Source organism: Anser anser, assembly GCF_964211835.1.
Source record: "Anser anser genome assembly, chromosome: 4".
Lineage (NCBI taxonomy): Eukaryota > Metazoa > Chordata > Aves > Anseriformes > Anatidae > Anser > Anser anser.
In genome coordinates, this window is record NC_139724.1 from 1,171,658 (window position 1) to 1,193,647 (window position 21,990).

A 21,990-nucleotide genomic window follows, 5' to 3' on the forward strand; every position below is an offset into this window, starting at 1 on the left:
TAATGAAGGAAAAAAATGGTTATGTCTACAGCAGAGTAAAACAAATTTAAGCACAAAAGCCTGGAGAACAGTAGCCCACTAGGTGAGTGGTCTCCATACTTCTTTGGAAGTGCACATATATCAGTGTTTACTTATTTATAAATTACATACATCTACTGAAGTTCTATTATATTCTTCCCACATCCCAGTGGATTATCTTGGGTACCCTCTGGGGTGCACATACCCCCCTTTGGAGACCACTGCACTAAGCAGTCAGGATCTGACTGTGACACAAGATTACACAGCAGACAGAAGACTCTCCTGTTGGTGATTAGCTCTTCCCTCTTTGGCTAGCATTTGGAAAGTGAAGGGATGACAGAGACTGCCAGTGACATTGGCCTTGAAAACCAGATTTATTATTATTTTGACATTTTGAATCTGGAACTAGAAGGAGTTGGTAAAAGAAAAAGCTGGTAATCATTTCTCACAGAGTGGGCAATTTTTTTTTTTTTTTTTTTTTTTGCCATATACATATCTATTGCAGGCAATTTCACTTCAACTAATTCATATTTTCATACTATTAAAGCAGTCATCAAGGTATTTTTGTCATGGGCATGGTGTCATCCTCCAATCTGTGCAACAACATTGTAAGACAGCACCAAGGTCTTCCAATGAAGTTAAGCACAACATCTTAAAATGAAGTAAAATTATGATTGACAATTAATTAGGTGACCTCTGCTAGGCACAAGAAGCAGTACCAATTTAGTATATTGCTGTTATTTTAGCTACTGAACAAATGTTTACAGGCCACAAGAGTAAGCCTAAGTCTCAGAACACCTATATTCCAATTAATTTGGCATTGTGTACACTCTGTTTGCAGTTCTGATATTGCCTCCATATTACTCAGAAGAATTTTGTTTCAGGTATTCAGAGACTCGGTAACAGCTGTTTTTGCTCCACTAGACTCACAAAGTGATAGAATAATGAATTAGATTGCAGCCTATGCTGGAATATATATTTTTAATAGGTTGAACCATATTCCTCTAAGACCTGTATGCTACCAGAAAAGCTGTGTTCAATGCCACAACACAAAGATTCCAGCTTGCAACTCACCTCTTTGTTCCTGGGCTGTACTGCTAGTTTCAGAGCTACCACGGATCTGCCCACTTGCAGAGACAGCAGGGCAACTAGTTGAATTCGATTGGCATAGCAGTGTCTTCTCTATAAATATGACAGTGCCAGGGAAGATTTATAAGATCAAACAAAATTACATATTTTGCATAGTTCTGAATTATTAGTCTGACCATCAGGAAACCTGAGTTTATTTTCAGCTTTGGTACAAGGTGTTGTTTTGTGTCTTTTTTTTGGCATTCTCCAAAAATTGCTTACTATGCTTGTGACTCAATATCCTAGCTGGTAATAGTGTCTTATTTACGAGCCTGTCCAAGAGACTTGCTTCACTAAAGGTTGTAAAACACTTCTATAGGATTTCCCATTTGAGAATTCTGAAGACAGACAAAGCTTTATTTAAATGCATTTGCTGTACACTGCTACATGGAATCACCTCTAGATAGCTTGTCTGTTCCTTGGACTTTCCATGCTACCTGCTCATTTATTTGTTTCTACATTCTCTCTATTCCATCCAAAAAATACCAGATTCTGGCTTTTTTTGGATGGGTTTTGAAGAACAGAAAGGCCAAGAATATTAGTACTTTGCAGTCAACCAGATGCCAGGCATAACTGACTTCCCTTCCCTCCCCAGCTCATGGCAACTCCCTGAACTCTTGTTGGAGTTCCCATGCGTTCCTGAAACAGGCAGGAGTGAATGAGAAAGAGATGAAATTCTTGCCTTCCTCACTCACCTGTGACGTGGGATGAGCCTGTTGAGCGGCAGCAGCCTGCAGGAGAGGTCAGGCTACACTCCTGATAGGGCTGTGGTAGGAAGGCTACAACGACCCCAGCACATCGGGGCTCAGGGAGGTACTTGCCCGTCAGAGTGCTTCTCAACACATTTGCTGTCTTTGCTGCCTCTCGCAGTTGGTATGATTAAATATGAGGATGTGGAAAGCAGGACAGACAGAAATGGAAGATTTGAGCCTGAATACCTTTGTTTTTGTATTTTTCTCTGTAGTTCCAAGGCCTGACTATTCAGCTTGCTCAGGGTCACATTACGATCCAGTAGGTTATGCTGATGCTCATATAAACCCTCTCATTTTCAGTGCTAAAGGAGATAATTTCTCTCTTGCTGCAAGTCAATTAGCTTAATAACAGTTCTACTCACTGTAACTTGGGAGAGGTAAAAATTAGAGGAAAATAATACTTAGAAGTGAAAGCATATATAGATTACAATTATTTTAAAATCAATCAGGCACAGGGCCTAAACCATTAACAGTTTCCTCTTGATCAGTACTGCTGTAACCTTATAGGGAACACACAGCTGGCTACACATTAGTTTCATTGTTGGGCTGTCAACTATTTGAAGGCTTTCACCAAATTTCTCTCCACAGGGCACTTTCCTTTTTCTTCAGATCTGCAGACACACAGTACTTTGTAAGGAAGTGCACGTAAGTGCATATAATGCAATTACTGTATTTTGTTCTGCTTGTTTTTCTTGGAGGCAGAAAAGGCATAGAAGATTTTCATGGACCGTTGTTTGCCTTAAACATTCATCTTGTACAATAGCAAAGCTCCCGATCTGTATCTTCCACAGTTCAAAGGAAAAAACCCTGGGATGTTTGGCACAGGGTTATGCACGCCTGCTACTGATTTAAACTGGTACAGCTTAACTTTTATCGATGTTAATGGAAAAGGAGAGGCATATAATATTGTTTTGGACCATGTCTCTTATGGAAGTTCCAGTCGTATAGTAAGAAAAACTGGGTTTATTAGATTATTTGGATTCTAGAATCAAAATACATCTCCCACGTAAGGATTTGAAAACTAAAGCAATTAGATTAACAAACTGAAATAGACTCTAGCGATAAAATCTAGTGAACTGGTAGGAAACAGGTGAGAGATACTGCATTTAATATCATTGGTCTGTTTCAGAAATTTAATTTTTATAATTAAAACTTTTAACTTAAGAAAAAAATAAGCTCTTCCATGTTAAAAATGAAACAATGAAACCACTAAATCTGTCCTGCATTTAGCCTATCCAGTGCTGCATGATGTCTACAGAAGCAGATGGTAGCAGATGTGTATGAGGAAAGTACTGCACAGACTACAGCAGGGAGACGTGAAAAACAAGCCTCAATAAAAGTCTTCCCTGTTCTTGAGGGTTACATAAAGCATGGAAGTTTACACAGAACCTTGTCTTATCAGCTATTACAGGCATGAATATCCAACCGAATTTAATTCTGTAGTTCAAATCTCAGCTAAATTCTTAATGTCAAAAATGCTATCTTGGAGCAAGATTTTGATACAATTCTCATATAAATTCTCATCCTCATTTAATTGCCTATACTCTGTTTTTCTGTTTCAGGACATCTAAAGGGAGCTCATTGTTTAAGTTCTTTGTGAAATTTCAGCTTTTTTTTCATATCTTTTCAAATATAATCAATCTTGATCATTTTGATTTCTCTTCACAGTGGAGTTTTTCTTACTGCTTCGTAGTCCTCTTCAATCAACTGCTTCCAGTTTTACACAAAAGACTGAGTCTACTGAGGGTGTTGGATAAGCTTGGATTTCCACAATGTCATTATACATATCTCTGCATTATTTTTCAACCTATTCCTTCCACATAGTGTTAGTGCCTTAAAAAGGAACCTGGATATATTTATCTCACTGATAAGAATGTCAGTGGGAAGGAAATGGGAAAAATCCCACTGATTTTGCTGTGCAGATTGGCACATTATGGTTATCAATTAGCGTGTGTTCTATGGAAACCAAATATACAAACTCACTCTAAGCAAGTTATTTCAGAGAAATAACTCCATTGTTGTCTGCGTAGCGCAGACTAAGGTAACACATCGGTCATGTGTCAACCGAGGCTGCTGGCCATGCAGCCTCTAGGAGGACAAGAACTGTTCAACCCGTTTGCCTTTTTCTCTGTAGCCTCCATCAGCCTCATGGGAAAGTTGAGCGGTCCTTTACTTTGCGCTCTGTGTGATTGTCAAGTGTTCATCTGGCAGTAGCTGCTCTAATACCTAATATCTAATAGCTGGTCCCATGGGAGAACATGTACATCATTAGAGAAAATGCTGGAATATGCAGTGCTCTCTTTAGCAGAATCCTGACAAAGGACATTTAATGGAAATCTGTTTTATCCAAAACCTCACTGAATATTGCAGGCAGAGATCGATAAATCTGGAGTCACTGAAGATTCTAACAAGTGTATCGAGCAAAATGCTTGCTAAATGTTTTAACATCAGTACAGACTCCTAATTCACTTAAATATGCTGACTTTTTTTTTGCAGAAGTTATTTGGGAATTATTTTGGAACACTTCCGGTGCAGCTAATGCAAAATAAATAAATTGATAAAGAAATAATATTTTCTTTGTACGGGGATGCCTTATTTCACAAAACTAGCAGTAAACTTTATTTACTCTGGGATAAGCAGTTAAGCATAGCAAAGATAGAACATTAAATGTTCAAACATTTCAAAATGAAGCTAAAATGAAAATATATGCTTAATTCGGTCTCTTTTTAATTGACAGGATCACCCCTCCCTGTGCTTCTCCTAATATGGTTTCAACACCACTTAAAAGTATGTTATACCTCTTTATTTCCAACTGTTTGCACTGACATCCAGGTTCTTTCCTATAACAGTTTATTAAGCAGTGGGAACAAGGAGAAAAACATCTTTGTGCTTTTATATGCAACCACTGCTACTCAGAAAGTAAAAATGGAGAAGAAAAAGAAGTAACAAAGTGAAATAATAGAACAAAGATAGGAAGCTATCTTACTGGATAAGGGATTTATGTTCTCACTAAAGACTTCTACAATTCATGTCTTCTTTTTAGCTTTGTCACAGATTTCCCTGGCTAAATTTGTGCAAATCAAACAACATCCCTGTTAGTCAATTATCTAACTGATAAAGTGGGTAAATTAATAGCTGTGTACTAATAATACAGTACTGCTGAAGTTTTTTTTTTCCTTCTTTTTTTTTGTGGGGTGTAAAACGTTTTGTGCAAGATCTTGATATAGTACGATCTTGCCTAAGGGCTGCTGTAGTCAGCAAGATCTATAACAGAAGACAGACATACAAAACATTACTGGAAAAGTAGATAGACTGTTATAGTACTATTTAGTCTCTTTTTCAGCTTGGTGACACTTCAGCATTCTGAATGCTTTACAAACACAATGGGTATAGCTGTCACGATCGTTTTACAACCACTGTCAGATCACAACTTAACCAGCAGTGTGGGCACATAAACGCATACCAAATAAATACAGCTTGCAGACCACAAGATTAGCTACTCCAGCAAACCAATTCTTATTTCCCAGATAAAACATTACCAGTAGAGTGTCTGCAGAGCAGGATTTCCTGTGGAGGCTGATGCTCTTTTTACCTGCAGGGCCTCTGACTATAGAATGACCTGGGAAAATGGCAGTAATACTGGTTCTCATGTCAAAAGCTTACACATTCACATATGGTTTAGTGCTTTTTTGTGGTTTATACTGCAGTTTGTGGTTGATTCTAGCATACTATAGGGAAGCAGAGCCTCTCTTGTGAATAGCTACCATTACACAACCAGACAGCAAAGAAAATTTGGATTTTATTCTTAGGGACGTTTATTTCAGTATAGGGCACTCGTTTCCTAAAGCCAGTCTAACAACTTATACCTCAAACTATATTCACTTAAGATTAGCTATCCAAAATGAACATGTGAATGTAACGAAGGCCTTTGTTAATATTTACATTTAATTTACACCTGCACTTTCCATTTTTTTGAAACTAAATATTTATTTACTCTTTTTTGAGATTATACGTCTGACAGCGTAATGATTCCTGGGTAGTGTTTCTTCTTCATAGGTTTTGCATCAGTGACCAATAATATTTAAAAAATGCCTTGTAATGGAATTTTTGCATCCTCTGAAAGTTTCATGTTTGCATCCTCTGAATGTTTCATGTGAATTTATTCAGAAAGGAATCCCAGCAATTTTAATGAAACACAAGAAAGCCTATGAAACCCAATATGCCACTACAAAATTTGACAAATACCTAAAACCTTGACTTATGAATTGCAGTACAAATACATTTAATACTTAAATAAAAAACAACCAGTCAAAAACAAAAACAAAAAACCACCACAAACAAACAAAACAACAAACAAACAACAAAAACAAACAAAAACCTAATTTTTAAATTGATTACCTGCCAGGCTAATGCTTACAACGTTAAGAACTGTTTATATGCATATATTTAAAATGCAACATATCATCTTTTTAAAGGTAGTGCTTAAAAGGATTACAGTAATTTGTTTTGGCCATATTTTGGCCTGATATTCATTTACAGTTGTATTTATAAAATACTGCACTTAACATCTATTCTTGTAGCCAGCATTGTATTGGGGATAACATATTTCTCAGAACTATGTGATCATGCAGCCTACACTGCAATGCACAAATCGAAGATCACGTAACAGTATCTAGAAAGACATTTCTGTACACGCTTTCAAGTATGTACGGCAGGATGCTGAAATATGTATGATCTATATCAATAATCATGATTGTTTTACTGTTTCTCTTCCCCTCTATTCTCTTTGTTCTTTTAATTTGAAGGGGCTAAGCCTCAAGCAATCATACTAAATTTTGCTGTTTCACTGCTGTTGTAAGACAGTAAAATAGCTTTTTTGCTAAGTTGTAGCTGTGTTTCCAACACAGAATACAATTTGTTCTAACTCAGAGTGTTACAATATGGTTTCCGCAAAGTCTCATTAGTTGAGCTAGAAACTCTTAGTTAGTACGTACACATTGCCAAAGCACCACTAAGGTACCAATAAATTCCATCTAAAGAATTCTCCAGGTTTCACCTCTGTTTATGTGCCTTGCCTGACATGATATATATCGTCAAAGTTAGGACTGGGATTACTGCCATCCCCTAGCAGGGAGACCAGATGTGTGCTGAGGAAGTTTTTATTTCCTAAGTTTGCTATGTGAACACGAAAACAAAGGAGAACAAAACACATTAACTACTCTTAGAGAATCAAAATGATAGCCTTGAAGAATTTGAGGCTTGAAAAAAAGACCTGCATATAAATTGGTAAGGTAGCTGGCAGAAGTTTGTTTCCTTTGGACTTGCATTGAATTATGGAAGATTAAGAAATGGCACAAAAATACTTTGGCAATTATTTCAAAGAATTTGAGTGTAAATATGTTATTTTCTCTTTGGATGTTCTAGAAAACCTAGCCCAAGTGATTAAATTTGTATAAAACAGGTACAGTAAAATTTATTTACATGTTTCTGCTACAAAACAGCTTCTGCCATTATTCCTTTTAATTTCAGTTCATTTGAACTTTGAATGAAAAAGTCACCTAAAAGTTTGTCTGAAAGGTCAGTTTAGATGCAACCGACCTAATTTGGTGCCATTTTGAAATACTGTACTGTTCTGTTCTAGTTTGTTCTTTATTCTTCCAGGAAAGGTAAATGAAAGGTTAAACAGACATATTAACTTTGTGGTTCATTTACTCGATCTCTTCTTTGAAGCTATTATAAATCAGCAACTGAACATTCTCAAAACAGGTTTAAGTGCAAGCACTTCTTGCTTGCAACCCTCACAAACCAATGGATGTTCCCAACCTGTTTGTGAATTCTGAAGAGCAGGATAATCAATGTCACCTGAGGTACTTGTTTCATGGTAATACAGATCTTAATGCTTGAATTCTCTTAAAAAATACATTTCAGAGTTCTTTCATGCAAAAGTAAAGCAGAACAAGAAAGGTTTCTACTACTACATTACTAACAAAACAGTATTCAAGAAAAAGTTGAGATTATCTTTGTACAACAGATCATATATAACATTAACCTTAAATTCATCAATTAAAAAGACAGAAGAGCTTACACAATCATTACTATTTGGAGAACCAGTTCTGATTATCCTTGAAGCGTTAGTTCAGTTCTCCATTAATGAATTTTTTAAAATCACTTCAAAAATACACTGTACTTACTGGATTGAGAACCACTGTGAAGAACAATTCCCCACCTTGAATACTTTTGTCTAGTTCCTTTGGGCCTCCAGGATATTCTTTATAGAAAATAGTGTGGGTGAATAAGCCACAAGTTTGCCTAGGAAGCACCTGAATTTGTAAAACCAAAACAAAACAAAAAAAAAAACAAACAACAAAAGATTCAAGAGAAATTCACAAATCAAAAATGTTTATACTTTCTATGAGATAATAAAAGCCAGATAAGTAACACAACTGATCGTGTTTCTTAGTAATAACTACTGTGTAGATTTGGCATTGCAACATTGCCAAAAGTCAACAGTGATTTAGTTTCATTAATACACTGACAGATCAATAAATAGTGCCCACAGAAAGAGACAAGGTTTTTATTATCAGTTACATCATGTCGTCCAAAAATTCATCACACTTTGTTAGAAACTGGAGATTGATGTCAGTAGCTGTTACAATTCAGCAACCTCCTCAAACCAATTCTGTCCATTACACCTGGTCCTAATATCATATATTTGAAGTTCATCAAAGATTTCAAGTCATTAAAAAAAACGTAGGAATGTAATCTGAAATATCAATCTATTTTGTATTTATTAGTTCCAACTTTTATTTAAGAGATAGATTTAGATGATTCTCAAGGTCCCTTCCAAACAAACCATTCTATGATTCTATGATTTGCTGTAAATTTCAACTGGAACTTGAAAGTTAAATTTTTTTGGCTTAGGCATTGTGACCAATGGAATGTCTCTGCTGATGTGATGATTTTTACTGGAAATGCTCACGTTATAAAAATATTTGCTTCTCATTCAAGTGTGCTGGCTTTGTAAAATGAGTTGCAATAAAAAGTAGCATAAAAAAGCATGTATTTTTAAAAACATTCAAAGAAAAAATCTTTTGAATAAGCAAAACCAATAAATGTATTTAGGATTTCCAGTAAAACTTCAGAATGTTTTCTATCAATTTCAGAAAATAATTCGCTGGGGAGTATTTCAATTATGGCTATTTTTATGGAAACTCAACAGCTGAATATTGATTTTCATGTATAATTCTTAAACTGAGACTGTTCTGAAATATTTTAGTCCAATTTAGGTCATTTATTATAAAATAGGTTAAACTTTTAAAACATGCAATTCCCTTAATTGGTGGTTTTTTACTCTTTTTTTTTTTTTTGCAGATACATTTCTCAACATCTTTTAGTGTTGTACAGGATGCTGTGGCTATAGATCATAAATTCTGTGTTTTCATAAGCTGTATGGAATTTGCATGTTTGCTATAAACTTGCATATGCTTTTTTAAAACCTTCGGATTTCAGTGATGAAATATGAGAACAATTCTTTACTGAGACAGGGAATGAAGCTGTAGTGGATGGGAAATGCTCTGGCAAATCTTACACAACAATTTTATTACTGCATGTATTCATCACTGTAAGCCTGCAGATGTAAAATATTTATGTGTTTGCCCTGGAGAAGTGAAAGCTTGAGACTCCTAGAACAGGTGGTTTTATACGACTGCTCTTAGTAAATCGATGTTTGGCACCACTGTCCTTACTTTCAAAACTTATGTTAAATCTCATTATGTGTATTCAAATGGTATGTTTTTACAAAAAGTTATGAAAGAGATTTCTGGAGATTCTCAGAGTCAATCAATCTTACTCAAATGCTCTATGCCCCCGAGCACAACCAAAACCCATTATTTTACATGCCGCTAATGCTTTGAGGAGAACAAACTTTAGATCAAATCTGTATGGTGTCAGTTTTTTTCCTGGACGTCTGGAGATCATTTCATCTTGCTTCATCCAAATATAGACCAAAACGTTAAAACTTTGCCATATTATTATTCTGCTTAGAAAAGCAGTATCCATGGGAACTGGAGGACAATACCAAAATTATGTTATAAGCTCAGCGGCAGTCTTGTGCTGGGGCACACAACCCTCCAAAACTGTTGGGGCATCCAGATGTGTAACACAGTACACACTGTAGTATCTTTCCCATTCACCACTTTCCTAAACGCTCCAGAAGAAGGTTACTCAACAACATGCCATCAAGTATTTTTTCAAGTTCTTTTGAAACACTTCTCAGATAATAATGACATCACTTGATTCAGAAATAGCTTAAGTCCTGGTGACCGGATGGTATTAGTGTAATGCCTTCCACGTCAGCAGTATACAACACTTTTGGCAAATACTGCTGTCAGTGAGCTAAACTGTGAATTATGTAATACAGAAAATGTGTGTGATTTGATTTGTAGCTGCGTCAACTGCGCAGTTTCATAGCCTGAGGGGAAGTCTTCCTTCCCTCAACCTTCTGGGTGTTAGCCTTGCATCCAGACAGATCACCTGGGCCCAGAACCTAAGTGAGGGGTTAAATCACAGTGCAAAGCACAGTTCATGTTTCTGTACATCAAGAAGCAAAACGACGGCAACTGTGCATAGTTCATATGGAGGATAAAATATTTATGCATAAAGATCCAGATTTTCAGATGGCATAAACTGGCAAAGCTCTTCTGCAGTTAATGGTACTATGCAAATTTAAAATCTGCTAAAAATCTAACTCATAATATTCTGTTAAAAGATGTGAAGTAGACTTTTTCCTTGAGCTCTCTGAACCAGTATTTAACAGTAGGAACAGAACAGTTAACAGCCTGTTAACTGTTGACAGCAAGGTTCCTGGAGGCCACCTTCCTCAGCAATAACATCAGCAACAGACTGATTTTAATTAACAAGATACTGTCAAATATATCTTGCTACTTATGCACAGCAGTATGTGCTTCTCACAAAGTGAACTTTCAGGATAACATGCTTTTTCGACTTAAATAGTTCATAAAATGGTAGACTGGTTGTAACATGGACATCATAAATACAACTCACCATGATATTTTTGTGGATGAAGCCTCTTCTATACCTTGCAGGCTTCAGATGAGGGTATTCTTCTGTGCTGGTAACTCTGATATTCCAGACCTTTTTCCAGGCATCGTAAAGTTGAACATGCACTGGATAGACTCCAGAATGGTGTGGAGCCACTGCATAGCCCATGTCAGTTGGAATAGCATGTTCCTAGAACAGAAAAGAACAACTGCTTTCAAAAATTTAAGAAACTTAATGTTTGGGCATTTTGCAAATTCTTTGATTCTGAGAGATCGAGAACAAGTCCGAAATACAAATAATGGTGACATTTCCCTACACAATTACTTAGTTGAATTTCAGAGGATCACCAGATTTCCCTTCTAATCCAACAGAAGCATAAACCATATTCAAAAAAAACATCTTAACTATTTTTGTATCATTTTAAAAAAGAAGAAAAATTAGCCACTTGTAAAATCCTGAGGATAACAGGCAGATGTTCTAGATTATCACCTTTTGTAGCACATCTTTCATTTTTGCAGATTTCTATCATTTATCTTGTTTACATACTCATCTTGCCAGTGTTACTTTATCTAGAAATTCAGTTTCTACTCTTTTGTTTCTGGTTTCCAATGTACTCTAAGGAGTTCTGACACTTCATCTGTTTTCTTTCAGGTTACTTTTCAAAAGACAGTATACAGCAGATATTTCTGTGATATCTGGTTAGTACAACACACTGTCCATAGGATGTTGTTGTGGTGGGATGATTTAGGAAAACTGCCTTTTGCACAACCGTTGCATTAGGCTTAAGAGCTTTTTATATTGTTTATATTTGTATCATCTTCGCCACATTTTAAAATCACACTTTGTGCGCCAAGATAAGATACGGTTGATACCTGGGTTCCTTCCATTACATAAGCCAGTTATTAAGGAATTTGAAAAACTCTAAGTCTTCTCTTAAAAAAAAATGGGTTCATGACATTCGTAAAATAATCCTTCATCTTTTCTGGAGGAGGACTGGACTACTGCGTGAGATCAAATGTACTGGATGGACAGGACAACAAAGATGAGGAAAACAGGGTAGACTCTTTAAAAACCGGTGTGCTGAAAAACATGGGAATTTTCCCAATTTTTATACAAGGGATTTAACGTAAAAGGAGATCAGGTAGAAATGAAAAAAGCCTTTCCAACCAGAAGGAAAAGCCTGAGCAGGAAGTGAATTCTGTAGGAAGTGCTAATAACACACTGTGAAGATTGTTGAACAGATCCCACACAATACAGTGAGGAAGAGAACGCAAAAAGAGACGTTCTTCATCTGCCTACATTTGAAAAGTTCCTGTGCTGCCTGAAGTATAGAATATGCACAGCCTTATTTGTTTGCACCACCACATGGTCACAAAGGTTTGGTACATAAACGCACAAGGACGACCCCTGGGAGGCATGCCTAAGCAAATGGGAATACTGGTATTCGGAACGAGTCATTCACATTTCTGTAAGAAGGTTAAGTGCTTGCTAATTTTCTGAGCCATCTGGGTCTCAAGAAATAAAAATCTAAAAGGTAACTTCCTCTGAGAACTAGCACAGGAGCAATAGCATCAGACAGTCGTCTCCATCTATAGGTTTAGGTCCCTCGGTGTAAGGACATCCATTCTGCCCTTTGACAGTAAGGCTCCCATACTCAAATTTTCTTCACCTACTCAGAAGTGATGTGTAAGCAGATTATTACATGGAAGCCCGCGTTACAGCAATAAATATATATAAGGAATGTAACACACTTAACAAACTCCTATCGCTTTGACCAGATACAGTAATTTAAATACCCAAGTACTTTACACAAAAGCCACAATATTTTTAAAATCACACCTATTGCACCCACTGTGTTTCCAGACACATTACAGAAAGCAGCAGCGCAGTGTTTGGGTGTTTGACACCAAAATCTGGATAGCCACCCACTCCTTCCTTCCCAAGTGCTGTAAGAGATTTTTTCCCCTGCTTGCACTAGTTTAATGATGTAAAATTGGTGTGTGCTTTGCTTTCCAGAACAGTGAATCTCTTGAATTTTGCTGTAGTTTTCATCACAGATCTCTAATTCATTAAATGAGAAGCTCTTCAACCTAAACTTAGCAGCTACCTCTTCCTTACCACAGGGGTAAATCCTCCGTGTGTCACAAGTATCATTAAGTGCATATAGGGTTAAAATTGCATGTTTTTGTACCCATATGTGGGTATATGTTGTTCATGCACAAATGAAGACACACCTATGCATTCGTAATGTCTGCCATTTGTGCTAAGGTTAAACATTGAGGACTCAATATGAGACGTATTGGTTATAGGTAAGATATTATAACTTTATTAAAAGCTCAGAACAAAGCAAACTCACAAGAAGCACCGTTTGCTTCTGCTCCAGAAAAACATGAGAAAGAAGACTTAAAAGATATGAAGCCTTCAAGGGAAGAAAGGCAATTTTTCCTAATTTAAGGGTTACTTTGAACGTAGTGTAATGGTGTGCGTAAAGGCACATAACGTCTAATCTCATTGGAGAATCCTGATTTTTTAATATTTAAAATACTGGTATAATTACCATTTGTCTGTGGCAATTCATGGCACACTAGGAACACATAATGGGACATAAGATTTTATCGCCCCGAGGTCAGTGTAGCTTTTGCCTTGTTGCTCCTCGATAAGATCCATGCACCCGATCACACTACACTCACGGACCACATCGTCTGTGGCTCTGCAGCTGGGGTGCTGTATGCATAACGTGCCAAAGCAGGAATGAGCAAGATCTGTCCTATTGCTTTCAGCGCTTGGGGAGATGAAGAACGGCTACACAACCCGTTACACAGCTTTACACTATTTAATTCCATCATCAATATTTCAATTCCTCTTATCTTAATCTCGTCTACTTCACTCAAGCACGCATAAACATCAGAAAGAATAATCTTTATAGAACACAAGAAATTGCATTCTCTAATGTCCTGTTTAATCTTCCTCATTCAGCTGTAAACAAATGTCTGAATTTTAATTTTTTTCCACACGTTTTACAATATGCAGTAATAAATAGGTAATCAAAATCTTTCATTCTAATTATGAGCCTATCATCTTCAATGTATTAGTGCCTCCATTACTTTTCAGTCACTAATTCCCAAGTTGAGCATTTCACACGCATTGTGCACATCCAGTTTGCTGATACCTCATGTATTATCATTTCCAGACTCTTTCAAATAAGCAGAATGCTTATCTTTGTTATTAATCTAAATGCTTTAAGCAAACGAAACAATGATTAGCATGGTACTGTAATGTAGCTTCAGACATAAAAAAAGTTTAACGTATCTATAAGTATTAAGAGTATTGAAAGTAGTGAGGAAAATAGGAATTGCTGAAGTTACCTAAAAGAGTTGAATATGAATTATTCTAATAACATACCTTACACATACTGATAACATACTTAATAACATACTAATCCTGTAGACTAATCCCAGGGGATGTCTTAGGTCCTTTTGCATCACACCAGAACTACAAAAACTCATTTCATTTCCAGAGGATCTTTAAACAGTACACAGATTCACAGAGAAAAAGGAAGGTTAAGAAAACACACAGGGTGTTCAAATTTTCACGATTCTAACTTTCACTGAAATATTCCTCTAAAGCAAACAGTAAAATTGAGCTGGCCTGTACTCAGTACAACTACAGTTTACAGTAGACTTGGTAAAATCTTTGGTAGGAAAAAAGGATGCACGTTTCTTAAAATGTTTTCAAATACAAGTTTTAATTGCTTGATATTCTTGGTCTATACATTCCTCCTTCACTCACTGACACATGACCATCAATCAGCATGCTGGTTTTTGTACTGGTACTTCAAAGCTGTCTCTTCTTTCAAGGAGCAAAGTCATTGCCTACCGGCTAAAAAGCAACCACTGTGTTATAAACAGGGGGAAGTAAAATTAGGCTGTTGGAAGCGTAGAACCTTTTCTGCAAATGAGCTGTGTTTTTGGAGGTATTTTGATGTAACACTTCTTTATGTCTTTACGTTCAACCAGTTCAATAGCCTCCCATTGTTATTAGCCCTCAAATCCTATTATCTACGTAAAACACAACACTTAAATAGTAAAACTTCCATTAAAGTTTGCCAGCCTAAAAGACCATTGAGAACAGCAGAGAAGGATTTATAGCGGCAGATCTGGAGCGCATGCTTTGTACCATGCTCTGCTTTTGTCTTCCAGACATCTGTGAGTTGTTTACACAGCTCTGCTGCTAAAGCATTTGAAAACATACTGTTTCCAAATTTTATCTATTCTGTCCTGTTTCTCTAGAAGTGCAGTAGTCAGGGCATAGTGGGGTAGTTGATGCTCTCAGTGCACCTGGGTAGCTCAGAACACAGACAGGGTAAGGTCATTATCTGTGTTGAGACTTTAACTTCTGCCAGCTGTTAGCAGCTCCATAGTAGCTTTTGTATTACTCAGGGACTTTAGAGGCACAAGAGTCTCAGGCCCTGTTTCTGTCACCCTAGCTGGCTGAACATTACTGTAAAATTCTGTATACAGAAAAGCTTGCATCACCAAGCCAAATGCAGCATGATAGAGACCAAACTGTCAAATAGTCCATTAAGCCTCCTCTCCGCTTCCTTGCCGCCCTACAGCTGTAAAGGCAGAAAAATTGGTTTCTGAGATTTGGGTTGTGATATTTAATTTTTAATTGATTACAAGAAAGCATATTTTTCAGACTGTAAGCTTTATAAGTGTGCGAACAGCAGAACTGGAAGGGCCTTCATCTCAATTTAACAGTTATCTGTATAAATCGTATTTTCTTTTTGTATTTTCAACACAATTGACTAACTGCTGTTGACTAACACACTGCATCTTACAGATCTAAAACAAACCTCAGCTTTCACTATCTTTAAATCTCAATGTCCCTTAATCTATCCTTGGAGCACAAGTATGGTAACAGTGGACTGCAGCAGTGGGTATTGTAGTTGAAAACCACAGCTGAGAGTGACCAGGAATCATCATGGGTGATTAAAGATACTCTGCAACATGTCATGGCAGGATAGGAGGCTACTCCAGTACAGAGAAAGTTTCCTTATTGCTCCCCATAGTTAGACATGAGGGTGAACCAAGAGGTTCTGGTTTTTTTTTTGGATAAATTATATGCTATGCCTCCTCATTTATCTCTTCTCTACTGAGAACACTCATGTATTATCAGTTTATTTCATAGGACTACTTCTGAGCTCCTTGTCTTCCAAATAAAATCCTTAAATAGCTAGTCATTCTCTACATAGCAACTTTACAGCTTCAGAACACCTGGTAGTACACCTATACACAACAAAAGCCAACTTGTACTTACAAGGGGCACAATTAATGGGGGAAACTGCATCTGGTGTAGTCAGAGCGGTCTGAGCATGCATTTTTTGCATTAATCAAAAATACAAGTCACTGTAAAAGTGATCTTCACAGTTACCTAACAAAAAAGACAGTACCGGATTATTAAAATTGTATAAAAACTGATAAAAAGTTATAAAAACAAGGAGGTTCAGTGTGAATTATTTTTCTTAAATGTGTATTCTCCAAAAGGATGAGAATAATGTCTCCCTGAGCTATTTTACCATGTGTGTGCCCTGTAGGTGAACACAGCTGTTTACAACTCCCTCAGGTTAGCCCCGGTGAAGTGCTCTATCAATTGGCTGAGGAGCCCCCAAGCTGTTCTGGTGGAAAGATTACTTAGCACAACCTCATGCCTCAGGAGCTCCCTTAGTCAAGTGGTGCAAGATCTGTGGGAGAGCAACTTCACTTGAAGTCCAAATCTGGGGACTATTATGCTTCTGAGGCAGCGCAGACCTTCCTCTTCTATCACATCCCCAGTGCAGTTACACTAACCTCTAAGAGAGTCACCTTCTTCGACAGTGATGGGAGCAGGGAGGAAAATGGAGTATTTATAGAGCAGAGGGGAGGAAGGAACCACAGTGGCCACATGATGCCTTGCCAGGACACAGAGCCTACCCAGCATTCAGGAGCTTTTCCAGAAACTGTCATTCCAGGGTTACCAGTTTTGGTAATTTCCCTTCATTTTACTTAATCTATAATTTTGATCCCCCAAATAATACCTCACTTCAGTGTGCTTTATGTAACTGCCTTTTTCTGGTATTTGCTTCCTCTTCTACCATTTTATCTAGTTTTCTTATACATGGCAGAAATAATTTAGTCCCCAGAATACTCTTAAATGTTGAAACCAATCTTTTCAAATAAGCTTAAGTAATAAGGTATATTTATAGTCAAATATAATTTAAATTTAGCAACATCCATTTATCCGGACAAGTAATATACTGTATTACGTGTGAATGTTATGGTTTGGTTTTACTGTATGCAATTAATTATTGAGAAGATATAAAGATGCTTTTTTTTAGTATCAGTAGGCCTAAGGATCTGTTTTTATTTTTTCTTCTGTTCTCACTTAAGTTTTTTCCAGAACTTTGCTGTAAATAAATAATTAGTAATGGCAATGGCTTTCAAAACAAGTTTTGGTAAAGTTGATCTAAAGGGAATATATGGGATGTTATTAGATATCACCACAGAAAAGCATCTTTGAAAAAGTGGCACACTTCACTAATTCTAACATGCAGTGTTTTCACAGTCTTTTGATGTGTTTTGGCAGGAGTATTTATTCTAATCAGGATTTTTTTTTCCCTAATTCAAACAAGAGGTTATTTGGACAAAATTCTATTTAGAAGAATTCTGCACTAGAAGATTTTTTTTTTTCTAATACACCTTTCCAAGACTGGAACATAGTCATTCTTCACTCTGAAACATTTTTTCCACTTATTTGTTTTTAATAAATACAAACTCAAACTTTTAATTGAGAAGGAAATTCAAACTGTAGAGAAACAGAACTTTTATACCACAAAGTGACTGTGAAAATCACTTTATCAAATATTTCTTTTTTCCATTCATTGGGATTAAAGTAAATCCTACAAGCACTGATTTTCTTACAGAATAGAAAAAGTGGTTTCTGAACACTCAAATTCAATATAAAATGTAAAAATATTACTTACTAAGGCAAATTTTTTGTTGAGGATCATCTGCTCTACCAGTGATGATTCATTGTGGAAAAGATGAGGCTGCATGTGACTCCACATATGGGGAAACCACCAAAACTCATCCACAGACCTCAACAACAGGTCATCACCTTCATCTTCCTCCTCAGTGCCTGAAAAAAAAAATAATCTTGAAGTATAGTTTCTACTTCTACTATATTCTTACAAATATTTGGAAAAGAAGAAAATTAGCAAAATAAAGTTTGACTGTTGAAATTACTAAGAATTTTAAATGTTTCCAAGTATATATTCCCTTTCCTGAAATAACCATAGTCAGGTAAAAGACTGAGAGTCCCATTTTCATGGCATCTTGAATGTATGGCACAACGCTGTTCTCACATTCGCATGCTGTATCAATAACATCAGCAATTAAGGGACAGAAGCAGGGAAATTGTGTACAAGACTGTTTAGTACTGAGGATAAATGAAAATATTGACAACTCTTTTTTGGTATTCTGTATCCAAATGAAATTCACTCTGCAATCAAATTTCTTTTCCTTTTGTTACCTGTGGTATGTGGAACTAATTTTTCTAGCATCCTTTTCAGAACGTTATGCAAAATACAACTGCTTTCTCTTCCCCTGCATTCCAGTTACAAACTATTTAGGAGTTCCCAGAAATCTGCATCTTTGAAGATAAAGAGTGGCTGGAGCCCACCAAGTTATTCTCAGCCCCCAGATCTGTCTTTTCAGGTGCTCTCCCTGCCTGTTCCTAATGATGTGGTGCCCTGGCACAGACCCTGCAGCAATTTCTAACTGGTGTGCTGATTAATAGGAACTGCTCGGGCAGCAGTGTGTAGCTGTGTCGCTCCCCTAGACCTCTGATGCTACAGCTACAGCAGGAAATACGACAGTGACAGGGCCTGACCCCGAGCCAGCTGGCCACTTGGGTGCTCATAAATCCTAGCCTGTGAGAGCAGCAGCTGCCTCCCAGCTCCCTGCTGGAGTGGCTCCTTGCCCACGCTCCCCGCCGGGGTGCGCCCTGGCACTGCGTGGAGCGGGGGCTGGCCTGGGCCAAGAGCACTGCAGAGACCATTCTGGTAACCTGACAGCCATGACCATCACCTTCAGCACTCACTCCTGGGCCTCAGCTCTGTGCAAGTTAGCAGAGATTTAGCCTGCATCCCTGACAGCACCTCGGGGCTGGGAAGAACCAGGGCCTAATGAGCTGACGGATCAGGACACCCACTCCTCCACCTCCAAGCTCAGGTTATTTATCCTAGTCCCAGTGCACTTTTACTGATAGGCTAGTCCTGTCAAAGACAGCTATATTTAAACAAACCCCTAATGGGATGCCTTATAAAGATTGCATGAGCTAAACCTTGACAACCTATTGCTTAACAAATCTTTATGGTGTGCATATTTGCTACTTGTTCCTACTCCTTCCAAAATAGTCAACACAACTTTATAAATCCTTTTTCTCTCTTAGCATTTTGCAATACCTATTCTCTTTTATTCAGTCTTTTCAGCCCCTGTGTTTTCTCCATCAGTAAGGCTTTACTCTCATTAACCCTCTAAGCCTATTGCTTTTTCTTCTTTCCTTCAACAAACCTTGTCCAACATTCCTTCACTGCTACGTATTTCCCTTTACCTCAGAGGGAACTAAAGCAACGAAGGAAAAATGTGTGCAGAAGCATGTGATGATGTATCAGTATCTGTTGGATCATTAGATTTTAGGGCTCCATGTGGCCCTATGTGATGTTCACATGCTACCAAAGAAAATGACAGGAGTGGGTAAAGGTTATAAAACAGCCAGGTCAGGGAAAAGAAACTTTTCTTCAAGAAAGGAAGAAAGCCACAGCAGGAGATGGGCTCTAACAGAGCGAGGCTCAACTCATTCAGTTTACAGCTGGTAACTGGGTCAGTTTGTACTACAAACATGCAATACCTTTGCCAAATCTTGATCAACCAAAAATAGGCAACCTATGTGCATGTTCCCTCCAAAGCATCTGAACTGTTAACTGAGGCAAAAGAAGCGCACTGGAAAGCACCTTTGCCTGCTGAGGGACTGGCAGGTGACGGGCTTGGCAGCCAGGACCTTTTTACTGGGCCATTCTAGGCAAGAGAAAGGAGGAAAGGATGGGACTGAATGTGAAAAATGTAAGGCATCTCTGGTCTCTCTGAATTGTGCAGGTGACACCTGGATGGCAGGGGTCAAACATTTAGCGAGTCTAGCTGATCTCTGCTGTACCCAAAAGAAACCTGTGAAGGACTAATCGGTTGTAAATAACTGACTTCTTTCCCTGCCTCTTCGTCATGTGGCAAGTAATACTGACCAAGGAGCACAAACAAACACAGAAAGAGTTATACACATCCCTCTGCTACGTAACACGCACAGCAATCAAGCACTGTCAAGTTCCGTGTTTCTTCAGCTTTGAATAGAGCCTTTTTTTTTTTGGTTTCCTAGTCTCAGCCAACTTGTCACTTTGTCTCTTTCATATTACTATCCCTCAACTATGACATTATCTTGTACTGTCTTCTGTCTCTCTCTTCCAAGCTCTCATGTTGTGCTGTTTTGCATGCATACCTTTTTCTTTGCTTCTTCTATATCACATCCTATTTAATACCTTATCTTTTATTTTTTCATATTGCTGCAGTGGCTTAAGTATAACATTATTTTAATGAATAATATATATTGCTATGGTATCTCTACAGTAGAGGTTAAACTATCCAAATGGACAAACTGTGGTAGTTCAAAAGATCACTCAGTAAAGTCAATAGGAAATTTCATTTGATTGGTGGAATTTACCACTCAAAAAAGGTCAAGAGGAACTGAATTTTAATAAAAGGGGAGGAGGAATTCAATCTGTTCCCCACAGGCAGCCACTGCAGGTAACACACCTTACTAAAACTTTCAGATTCCTCATCCTAAGATGCTCCAGCCACCTAAAATTACTACCTAAATTCTCCGGGTACTCAGGAAATGGTTGCAGAGAAAAACTCATTTCACTACTCTACATGCTTCCCTCTCCCCATTTCCTTGGACAGGTTCTGTAGTAAGCATCTAAGCTGAAATTTCATGTCCCACACTTTGTATGAAAGCATGAAGAAACAATATGAGATGTTTTTATGACACCATCAGAACTGATTGAGTGTTATCCTATGACACACGTGTAAACACATATAAACCATACAGAAAACTGTCATTCCAGACATGGACTGCCTTTTGCAAGTTTTCTTCCTGGCCCTGTGACTCTGGCATTTCTGCGTGTCTTGCTGTGCAGGAGGAGAAGGGAACGTTCCTCTTACTCAGGAAACTTAATAGCCTGACAGGACACTTTTCTGAAGGGCTTAGTCTTCTCAGGCTTAGAAACTACAGCTTGGCTCTCCTGCTTCCATGTCATTGCTCTCCTTATTGGACTATTACACAAAGAATGAATGCAATCATTTTTTAAGAGAGAAATGTACCTGCAAAGAGGTATTTATAGACTCTACCTACACGATTATTTCCACAGAGACTTAGCTCAAACAAAAGGTTAATCCAGAATAATAAATTTAGGAGAAAAAAATTGATTTGATAAATCACACAAATTATGTCCCACAGCAACCTGGAGGAAAGAACATTTTGTTTTTTCAGTTATACTAAAATGAAGGAAATAATTACTCCCTCTACTCAGACCGTTAGTCCCTATCATTCGTATGTCCCTCAGTACTACAAAAAACACCACAAAAATGAAAATTGTTTTAGTTTTTCATTCTTACCTGTGTGATAGAATTTCCCTGAAAATCCCAGGTTGAAAGTAAAATTTGTAATCTGAGCTCTCAAAAGATTCTGAGTGTCAAGCAGGGCCTGAAAAAAAACATATAACTGTAGCAAACTACATCTGGCACAGAAATTTAATGTAACAACATAAATACTTTCAAAGGCATGTATGTTTCCAGTTGTTTTCTCACTATAAAAGCAGCACTTCATGTATGACAAAGAAGTGATATTTTAATTACCATTTAAAGATTAAAGACGGGATGCAAAC

General features: G+C 37.4%; 1 protein-coding gene across 18 annotated transcripts in view; it reads right to left on the bottom strand.

The window, feature by feature from the left end:
- Positions 1-21,990, bottom strand: part of LOC310898756 (bifunctional heparan sulfate N-deacetylase/N-sulfotransferase 3) — a 382,477-nt gene that overhangs the window by 73,920 nt on the left and 286,567 nt on the right. For all 18 annotated transcript variants that reach the window (XR_014583603.1, XR_014583604.1, XR_014583605.1 and 15 more), the window contains 4 exons: positions 21,722-21,809; positions 17,980-18,134; positions 10,962-11,147; positions 8,090-8,218 (listed from right to left, as the gene is read on the bottom strand). Coding sequence is in view for 2 of the 18 variants with exons in the window: in XM_083834191.1 (XP_083690317.1) it covers positions 8,090-8,218; positions 10,962-11,147; positions 17,980-18,134; positions 21,722-21,809 (558 nt within the window). In the remaining 16 variants the exon portion in view is untranslated. The remainder of the gene's footprint in view (positions 1-8,089; positions 8,219-10,961; positions 11,148-17,979; positions 18,135-21,721; positions 21,810-21,990) is intronic.